At 35.2% G+C, this 11,106-nt stretch overlaps 1 protein-coding gene across 1 annotated transcript; it reads right to left on the reverse strand.

Annotated features, from left to right (window-relative positions):
- Window positions 1–560: 560 nt before the first annotated feature.
- LOC143233614 (galactosylceramide sulfotransferase-like) lies at window positions 561–10,477 on the reverse strand. The gene is made up of 3 exons (XM_076470005.1): window positions 10,250–10,477; window positions 4,170–4,325; window positions 561–2,024 (listed from the first exon to the last, which is right to left on the reverse strand). Exons 2-3 carry the CDS (start codon window positions 4,235–4,237, stop codon window positions 950–952), a joined length of 1,143 nt encoding a protein of 380 aa, XP_076326120.1. The 5' UTR covers window positions 4,238–4,325; window positions 10,250–10,477; the 3' UTR covers window positions 561–949.
- Window positions 10,478–11,106: the final 629 nt, after the last annotated feature.

Raw genomic sequence — 11,106 nt, forward strand, 5'->3', positions numbered from 1 at the left:
TTGGCGGTGGGTAGTGATGACTAGCTGCCTTCTCTCTAGTCTTACACTGCTAAATTAGGGACAGCTAGCGCGGATAGCTTTCGTGTAGCTTTGCGCAAAATTCAAAAACAAACAAGCACAAACCGCTGTCCCACTGGGGATTTCCTTAACATATATACATAATGAGAGTAACATCAGTGCAGTAGATGAGGGGAAAGAGGATTGGACAGTCTTCTATGGCTTCAACAAACGTTGGTTATATACGCCATTCTAGAAGACAAGCGTAGCCTGTTGAAATAGTTTTAGTCTGATTTGGTTTGTTTTTTTTTTTACAGTTAATCCAGTCCACATATCAAGGGATTTGATGAATTCAATTGACACGTTACCCACGTTGATATGCAAAACCCCTTCGTTACTGTTTCATTTATTTGTTGAAAAACATAAAACTACACCACTAGAGGGCTCAGCACTCTTTTAAGAAAGATTTTTCACCAGAACTTCTGGCCATAACAATGGATGTGTTTTAAATTCCAAATTATTTAAACACGTACATTTACGAAAGGAACCACAACAACAAAACGTCGATTTAGGAATTTAATTTTTTTTTCAGTTACAGAAAGATAGCTGCCAAAGGTGTTTTGTTGTAATGCTATCTTGATGATGTCACCAAATACGACAATGAACCAATATGTGTTTATTGTATGTTTTTTAACATTAACACTGATTAATATATATTGTTTTTAAAGTACTACCCATAAAAAAATATTCAATGCAGTGGCAACTCTCATTTTAAACTAGGAATCAAAAGCCGATGTTTTTGTTAAAAATAATAACAAACATGGATCATTGGTGGACATTTCTTGTCTTGGGATTCACAGCTGAAGGGTCTGGAATATTTTTGAAGTTATTCTGGTAAGAGTTTTTATTAACAGCAATCCTGATCGGCGTCCGGTTGATAAGTTTTGATTTTTTAAAAAGACTTCTTATTCATGTTTTGGTACATATTTTGCTGCTTCGAACGAAGTTTTTCCGTGTATTCTAACTCTCGGAATATCATTCGGTTACAGGTTTCGTTCCCGCCAGAATCACTCGGTAGAAAAGTGATTATTCTCGAATTGGTTTTCTCCTTGAGAATTTGGGCTTTCGACATGGGCATTTCTTTTTTCACGCAGAATTTATAAAATAAATTAGTTCTTCTCCGAAGCTCAAGGATTTCTTCGGCCATTTTGTCTTTTCCAAATTCACGTATCCGGTCTTCAAGTCTATGTTTAAAGTAACGGTAGAGCATTTCGTCTCCTGTATTAAGGTTTCGTATAATCGTCTGAACTTTAGGGGGAAGTGTGTTTTTGTTTGTGTCGTTTCTTGCATTATGTCGGAAAGCAATGACGTCGTTATAATCCCAACACATGAGGTCTTTCAGCAACACCAAAGACTCTTCCATTCGGTCGGCAATCATCACCAGATCGAAAACCGAGTCGGTGTAATTAACAAAGTCAGAAATGGCTGTAAGATTTCGGAAATACTTTGGACTGAAGCCCAGATCGAATAGCATCTGATTAAGACCAAGCTTTCCAAACAGTCTTTTAAACGTGAGTTGGTATTCGAATGTTTTCAGCGAAACACGATGGAGATTCTCTAATTTCAACCTGTAAATTTTGTCCAGTTCATAATAAGAGTACAGAGACGTAAAGAGCTCCAGAGGGTCGCGGACTACAGTGACGTAAACGGAGTCCTGTGACATTACTTTCTTTACCTCGGTCTCATTAAAACGTGTGTGATGAGCTAAAATATTATACGTTCGATTATACTTGAACAGATCAGGAACCATGGTGTGGTGGAATGGTAAAGGATGGCCGAGATAGTTACGTTCGTTAGGCAGAACAAACGTCAGATTATGAGCGTCTCCATACCTAAAAAATATGTTCTGTATAGTGGAACTGGCACACTTGTGAGTTTTCAAAAACACGACGTTTACACGTGGTTTGCACACACTAGTTCTCTCATTCACCCAAGTTATTGATACCGGCGCAAAACGGATGATTGACCTAAAGGAAAAAAAAAAAAAAGAGAGAAGATATTCATTTGGTTGTAATGTTCCTTAAAAAAGTCCTAACTATATACTATTATTAAAATTCTGATTTTAATGACATTTTATATTTGAGAATTATTTTGATTTTGATTTATACCCGTATTCACAATATTTTCGAACTCTCAGGTGTGAATATATGATCTTTCTATTCCTGGCAATTCTCAAATTACTTGACGTAACACCTTACAAACTAACGCAACTTATCTCTGTACCTACAATAAAGTTAATATTTGATTAATATTTTCGTGGTACTTTTAAATAAGAAATACATTACATAGTCTACTACATTAAATATTATATATATATACTTTTTCTTGTACACGGCGAGTTTTCCAACAATTTGATATTAATATAAGTTCATTGCTGTTTACAAACACACCGCTTACTAAATTTCTGGGCCCGGCATGGCCAAGCGTGTTAAGGCGTGCGACTCGTAATCTGATGGTCGCGTGTTCGCAACCCCGTCGCGCCAAACATGCTCGCCCTTTCAGCCGTGGGGACGTTATAATGTGACGGCCAATCCCATTATTCGTTGGTAAAAGAGTAGCCCAAGAGTTGGCGGTGATGACCAGCTGCCTTCCCTCTAGTCTTACACTGCTAAATTAGGGACGGCTAGCACAGATAGCCCTCGAGTAGCTTTGTGCGAAATTCAAAAAACAAACAAACTTAATTTCTGTAGTTTCTATTGGTGTATAAAAACACTTTAATACTAGCATTAAACGATAATATAGCACAAAGTTTATACAATTAATTATTTAAACGAATTGAAGTTTTACACTGTCAGTTGTTATTGTTGTTGTTTTGAATTAAGCACAAAGCTACACAATGGGCTATCTGTGCTCTGCCCACTACGGGTATCGAAACCCGGTTTTTAGCGTTGCAAGTCCACAGACATACCACTTAGCCACTGGGGGGGCCGTACTGTCACTTTCTGTTTCTATTTTAGTGGAACATTTATAAAGAAGCTGTGAAACGAAACTTTGAGGGTTTAATTAAACAAAAGGCAACAAATTTTGTGTTATAAGATCGTTTATTACACGTATTAATATTATCTTTGTTATGCAATAAATTGCGTTGAGAAATTGAAGGGACCCGGCATGGCCAGGTGGTTAGGATGCTCAATTCGTAATCTGAGGTTCACGGGTTCAGTTCCCCGTCGCATCAAACATGTTCATCTTTTAAGCCGTAAAGACATTTTAATGTGTCGATCAATCTCACTATTCATTGGTAAAAGAGTAGCCCAAGACTTGGCGGTGCGTGGTGATCACTAGCTACCTTCCCTCCAGTTTTTCACTCCTAAATTAGGGACGGCTAGCGCAGATAGCCCTCGTGTAGCTTTGCGTGAAATTCACAAAATCAAACAAAACAAACAAACATGTAATCTATCGATTGGTTCACGATAGTTTAGGATAAGATGGCGCCAAAAGCAATTATCTAACGCACAGTCCTTCTGTTTGTATGTATAAATTAATTAGAGTTAGAAGATAATTGTTTCTGCATTTTGTAAATATGTTCTTATAATTCCTACACTTCAAATTATGCATGTGGAGGCAACACTAGCTCTGATGTTCAGCTGAGGTGGTGGCGCTAACAGCAAACATTAGTTTACTTGTTTGGTGTTATACTATAAGCAAAAGCTTCACAGTGTGTTCTGCCCACAGAGGTTATCTGAACACGGTTTTAAGCGCTGAAAGCTTTCACACTCATTGGGAATCACCAGGGAAGCAACAAACCTTACTAAATAAACACGTGCTTTAGAAAATAATATCTGCCCATTGATACTTGGGACAAAATTAGAGTTTAAGATAAAACATGTCGTATATTTGTAAAGAAAAAAAAAAAAAAACAGAACAGAGAAGATAAACGAATAATAATTGAACAATACTCTTTACCAGCCCCCCTTAAAACTAAATGTATCTTTCAAGTATAGATTTAACTAAATTCAATTACGATAAAAGAGCAAAAGAAAAAATAATCAAATTAGTATATAACTATACTTGTACAAGATACATAAATATCAGTTTGAATACATATTAAAGAAACTAAAACTAAGCATAAATCCATAACTTTTTCTAAGATGACATGAATATAATAAACTTACCACAACAAACAAAAAACACAGATAGCACAAAAAATTAAAAGTGTTTGAGGTCTAAGCAGACGATCCATTCCACGAGAAGTTTATTAAGTAAAGAGGTCGCTTCATTAGATTTTAATTTTACTGTAGTGAAGAGTCATTTTGTTCTCAGGCGATAATCTAAATTATGTAAAGAAATAAACAAATCGTCACCGAAGAACTCACACAATAACAACAATTATAATTATAATTTAAAATCTTTTTTTTCAAAATTATTAGTTGTGTTAGAAATATGAAATCATAAGTCATATATTAAAATCACAAAAGTATAATATATATAATTGCCAAGTTGTCAGAATAATTACAAATTGGTATTAAAGTCTATATTTATTTGATACATAACTCTGTAACCCGCATGTCTTGCATTCAAAATTTTCCCTTTGTGTTTCTTTTTCTTTTTTGTTGTACAACAAAGGTTTCAAGGCAGTATGGGACAATTTATGTCCCTTTGGAAAGCCATACCATCAAGTATGGAAACACTTAATTATTTGTTTTGAATTTTGCACAAAGCTACACGAGGACTATTCATAATTCAGCAATGATATAGACTGACGAGAAAGCAGCTAGTCAACACCATCCACTACCACCTCTTAGGCTACTGTTTTACTAACAAATAGTGGGATTGACTGACACATTATAACAACCCCAAGGATGAAAGGTCGAACGCGTTTGGTAGGGAAGAAATTCGAACCAGAGATGAAAGGAAAAGCTGGATCGCTATACTGTGTTCATCGTGTCACTAACCAGAACGAAATTTCCTTATTACAATGTATTTTAAGGAGTTTTTAAGCTTGAAATTTAGAATGTGAAAGCGGAGGGGGATAAACTCAGTCATGTGAATGGATGAGACCCGTGGGTCATCGCTTGGAACACCCTAGTTTGAGTGACTGTTAATTAATAATATGAATTTTCTTCTCGATTGTTCACTCGTTGACTTTGTAAACAAGGGTTTATAATTCATTATGGGCGGAACCAGTAAAGTTTATTTTCTAATAACACACACAAAAAGCTACTCCAGAGGTATCTGCGCTACTCATCCCTAAATTTGAAGCGACAGACTAAATGGGAAGTAACTAGTCAAAACCACCCATCATCAACTCTTAGACGACTCGTTATTAACGTTGTCTCCCCAGTGACTCACATCGCCATAAATCGGATTTCGATATTTGTGGTGGGCAAAGCACATACAGCCCAGTGTTTAGCTTAGTGCTTAATTCCAAAAACAAACAAACTTTACCAACGAATATTGGATTTGAAAGCTCTAAAAAGTGCGCATGGTCGGTGATAGTTTCGAACTTGTGATCAGTAAATTGTAAGTCACGTACTCCAACCACCGTTTCTTTATATCCTCCTTTTAACCGCAACGTAACCAGAGTTTGCTTCTGTTTTCATTAGTATTTTGAACAGACCAACACAACAACAGAGTACCTTATTAACACTATCTTTCGGAAGAAGATTGAAAATACGCCATTAGGAATTGGCTTTTTATCAACTTTCTTTTCTTCCTTATACTTCTGTAAACCAGACTCGACGCCATTGCTGTCTCTTTAGAACCTCTCAAAACATTCGCCAAATTTTGTGATTAAATAACTACAAAATAAAAAATGATTTCTTCAAAATTCCACGAGGAATATACACGTATCACTTGGAATGAATGATACATCCAAAGTACTTAGGTGAGATGATTTTATTTCATCCGCTCACCGAAGTCCCTGTCTTACTACCTTTCTGATTATTTTATTTGGAGACATTTTCTCACGGGTTTATCTTCTGGTAAGCTGGTAGATATAGCTTCTATGGGCTTAGTTTAGAGAAAGATATCAAACCACGCGACTGTATGCTTTCAGTAACACACTGTTTTCTGATGTGACCACTGACGTAATACTACTGGTTATCCAGAGATGAAATTTAAATGAGTAAAGGTTATGACCTTTGTCAGAAACAGGCCTCTCAGTGAAGGAAGAACCAAGTTAACAACAGTCCTTGTGTGCTATTCAAATTACATTGCTAAGAAACACTAAAAGAGGAAAATCCGGTATCATGTTATCACCCACCCCCGAAAAAAGAAAAATGATCTACACTTGAAATTCTAAAAAAGTGTCGGTGATTTCCACCTCTGTTTCTGTTCTTTTTGACCTGTTAAGAATAAAAATACGAAACTAAAGCTAATAGTACAATACGAATGGATTTGCACTCGTAAAGTCCTAACAATTACAATATATGATTTCATTTCTCAACACATGATGTCGCTGTTAACACTCAAGAAGAACAAATCAGGCTGGAGAATACGATGTGATGTCACGAGATTCTAGTGCAAGGTCATGTGTAAACAGACTTTTTACACCAACCCACACACGACACAGCAGGAATTTAATTCTGTCGTCACTAAGTTACGGTTGTAGTTTTCGGTGGAATATAAAAAAAAGAATATTAATACAGTTTATGAATCGAAATAAAATATTTTTGAAGTGTGTGATTTATTCACATAAATATTATTGTTCAATTAACCTGATTCGATTTATAGTTTGTTCTTTTTATTCATTTCGCGCCAGCCATTCCGAATTTAGCAGTTTAATACTAGAGAGAAGGCTTCTAGTCATCACCACTCACCACCAACTCTTGGACTACTCTCTTACCAATGAAAATTGGAATTAATTGTTACATTATAACGCTCCCACTGCGGAAAGGACGAGCATGTCAGGTGCAAAGGGGACTTGAACCCGCGAATTGCAAATCGAATGCCTTAACCACCTGACCAACGATTTAATAAAATTATATTTTTCCATATTAAGTATGTAGCGAAAACATATCTTTATCATCAGATTCGTTTTTAAATATTAAGTTCACATGTTTGATATAGATCATAGCCACATTAAGATGAACACGATATATTTTATTTTTCAGAAATATGAATCATGCTTCAACACATGTTCTTTGCGATTACTGAATCAAAATTGTAAATCACAGAAGGTAGTATTTTAAAAAGAAGTAATTTGTGTTTTCATATAAAGCTGTAATAAAACGGTTAATGATGTGAGATTTGGTTATTGATTTCTATGTTACCTCAAAGCTTTAACATCATGTACGCTATTGCGTCTCTTGTTCTGAATAAGGAGAGATTCGATTGCTCCAGTGTTATTATTTTGCCCGTCATGGCCAGACAATTAAACACAGACGAAATACATCTACTTAACAAAGGACTCAACTTCGCAATAGCACCTAGGTACATTCCAACCATAGAAATCAAAACATGTTTAGAAGATCTAGCCAGGAGACTTGTGATACTTTCTACAAAAAACAAAAACAAGGAAACAACCAAAAACAACCAACAGAAAGAAGACAACTTAGATAATTTTATTGACATCCAACAGCCAAACTTCCCAGTTAAAATTAAAAATTTATATTTTCCAGAAACACCTAAAAACAACATCTTTAACGATTTTTTCAAAGAATTTTCTCACAAAACCATCAACATAATTTCACAAAACACAAAGCTAAAAAACAATCTTACAGAAAGAGACATTAATTCCATTAAAAACCTAAAACAAGACAAAAACATAAAAATTCTAAAAGCAGATAAAGGTAACGCTATAGTCATAATAGACACGAATGAATACATCCAAAAAATGAAGAGCATCCTATCAGACACGAACAAATTTAAACCTATACACATAAATCCAACAACGACACACGAGACGCAACTAAACAAATTACTATTAAAAATGAAAAAAGCCAACACAATTTCACAAACACTTTATTCCTACTGTAAAACTGACTCACGCACACCACAAATATACGGCATCCCCAAATCTCATAAACCAGATTGTCCATTACGACCAATAATGTCCACATATGAATCGTTTAATTACAATCTTGGTAAATACATAGCATGGGCATTCTCCAAATATATAACATCAGTCAGCTCATTCATCAGACTCTTTTAATTTCAAGTCTAATCTAAATCAACTTAATCATAAAGCCTTAATGGCCAGTTTCGATGTTATATCCCTCTTTACAGAAGTTCCAACCACTGAAGCCTGCAAGATAGCCTTAGAACTCTATATCCGAGACCCTAACCCAACTATAGACATTCCCAGCAACCAATTATCAACCCTCATAGAATTCACCACGATAAAGACAAACTTCATGTTCAACAACCACAACTATATACAAACAAATGACCTAAGCATGGGCAACCCAGTATCACCAGTTCTAGCCAATATTTTTATGACACAAGTTGAAACACAAGCAATTAACACAGCATTACATCCACCACTATACTGGTACAGATATGTAGATGACACGGTTGCGAGATTCAGATCTACAGAACACACACTTAATTTTTTCAATCACATTAACTCTATACATCCTAACATTAACTTCACATGTGAACAGGAAGAAAGCAATCAAATATCATTTCTTAACCTCAAAATTACAAGAACCGACACACAATTCAAAACAGAAATCCACCGAAAAATCACCCATACATTCCTTGGGACTCAGCACGTGAAACAACACAAAAACTCAACATTCTAAGAAACCAAATAAACACAGCCATAAAACTATGCTCACCAGATAAAATTAACGATGAATTAGACAAAATAAAACAATACTTCATCAACATCAATAAGTTTCCTCCACAAACCGTAGAAAACATTGTACGCACACACCTAGACAAAAAAGCAAAATCAACCAACAAAAGTAAATACATCTCACGGATCAAAAAATCACGAAACCATATACTGCTGCATACCATATATTCCCAACATCAGCAGACAAATAACCAACATTTGGCAAAAACTAGTAACAAAATATGACACTCCAGTTAATACCAAATTTATTCAAAAAACCAGGCACAAATCTGAGGTCTATACTATGTAAGAACTACACTAACAAACACCACACCAACATTATTTATAAAATACAATGTGATAACTGCCACGACTTCTATATTGGAGAAACAAGTAGAAAAATGGAAACCAGATTCAAAGAACATAAATGTCACCTTCACACGTTTTCCAACACTGCAAGTCAAATAAACACAACATAACCATAGAAAACACTCAAATACTAAATAAACAAACAAACATAAACAAACGCAAAATTAAAGAAGCCTTACTTATACAACAACTTAAACCCAAAATAAACCAATATAAAGGAACGCCTTTATACCGATATTAAATATAATAAAATAAAATTATATATTCAAACATCTAACACCGCCCTCTACATTCCGACACTCAGTTACACAACCCCTTCCAAACATGTGGTCAGCTTCCGGTCGGTTACCTCTTTCTTTCTTTGTGAACCTGACGATGACCGAAGAAGGTCGAAACGTTGTTCGCTCTTCTACGTAAAATAGTTTCTCAACCCAAACGAGCCGTTTTGCATATATATAACAAATATTGTCTACAACAGTAGTCAGTGTAGTGTTACTTGTCTTGTACCGGTAAACTAAACTATAACAAATATAGTCTACAACAGCACTCAGTCTTGTGTTACTTGTGTTGTACCGCTAAACTAAACTCTCACATATATAGTCTACAACAGTAGTGAGTGTAGTGATACTTGTGTTGTACCGATAAACTAAACTATAACAAATATAGTCTACAGCAACAGTCAGTCAAGTGTTATTTGTGTTGTACCGGTAAACATAAATATTACAAAATCTACAACGATAACAAATGTGTTACTTTCCAAATGACGTAAATGTTTAACTTTAAAAGTCAATAATAACTTTAAGATGCTGAGAACCAGTAAGCTTAATCCATTGTTACCTCACTATCATATAAAGTTTATTTCGTATATATGCAAAAACGGCTCGTTTGGGTTGAGAAAATATTTTACATGGAAGAGCGAACAACGTTTCGACCTTCTTCGGCCATCGTCAGGTTCACAAAAAAAAAAAAAAACGTTCAGGACATTTCTACTGAAAGAAAAAAACATACATTAAAAACAAAACAAACAAAAAATTCATACCTTTAAGTTTAAAATTCCTTTACGAACTATTAGTACCAATATGAAAGGAATGACAGACAACTTACCTAGCATATCATTCGTTATCCTTGTTTTAAAATGTTAGACTTCGAAAGCAACAGTCAAGACCCGTATAATATTCCACTTATCCACTGTAATAGCAGTAACAAGTTTCAGTACATATAGGTAGTTGCGATACGTCTTGCTTTAGGAAAACAAGTTGTACACTTTCCCACACCATGACTCGTACTCTTGAGTTTGCCTGTGACTTTGTTACTAACTCTCAAACTTCCTCCCCTCCCCTCCCCCCCGTACTCGTAGCTTGGACAAGGGAGGAGAAACGAAGCGTAAATGGCTCAGCTATGTCACATGACAACATGGATGGTAGACGAAAAAAAATTGGCCTTACATATTTTGAAAGATATGATACATGTACGTTTATAATGGTAGCTAGTTGTTTCTTATTGCTTACTCTTTTTATGGTTGTACAGTGTAAGATAATATTTATGATTGTATTCCATATTTAAGATATTTAGCCTAAAAGTAGGCTTAGAAAATGATTAAACTGAAAATTGAAAACTAGAAAATGTTCTACTCTCGTCTCGAGTCGAACTAAGTCGCTTAAGCGTTTATTATAATTAAATTTTCTTTCTATTCGGTTGATCTCTTAGAGTACACATTATAGGTTATAAATCATTAAAACACAGAATTTATTTATTTCAAGTTTTAAAGATGCTCACAAATATTCATGAAACAAGTTATTTACTGAAAAGTGAGAAAACACAACGTAGTAATAAACGTGCTAACGCGGAACGCCGCGTTCTTGTCAGTTTCTCGGCGTTAGGACAACGTAGACAATTACTACTTTTACTTCCAGCATTCCCTGTACCGATGCTAGGGTTAGTCAGTTAGAGTCGAGACCGTT

The sequence above is a fragment of the Tachypleus tridentatus genome, chromosome 12 (genome assembly GCF_004210375.1).
Source record: "Tachypleus tridentatus isolate NWPU-2018 chromosome 12, ASM421037v1, whole genome shotgun sequence".
In the NCBI taxonomy this organism is placed as follows: domain Eukaryota; kingdom Metazoa; phylum Arthropoda; class Merostomata; order Xiphosura; family Limulidae; genus Tachypleus; species Tachypleus tridentatus.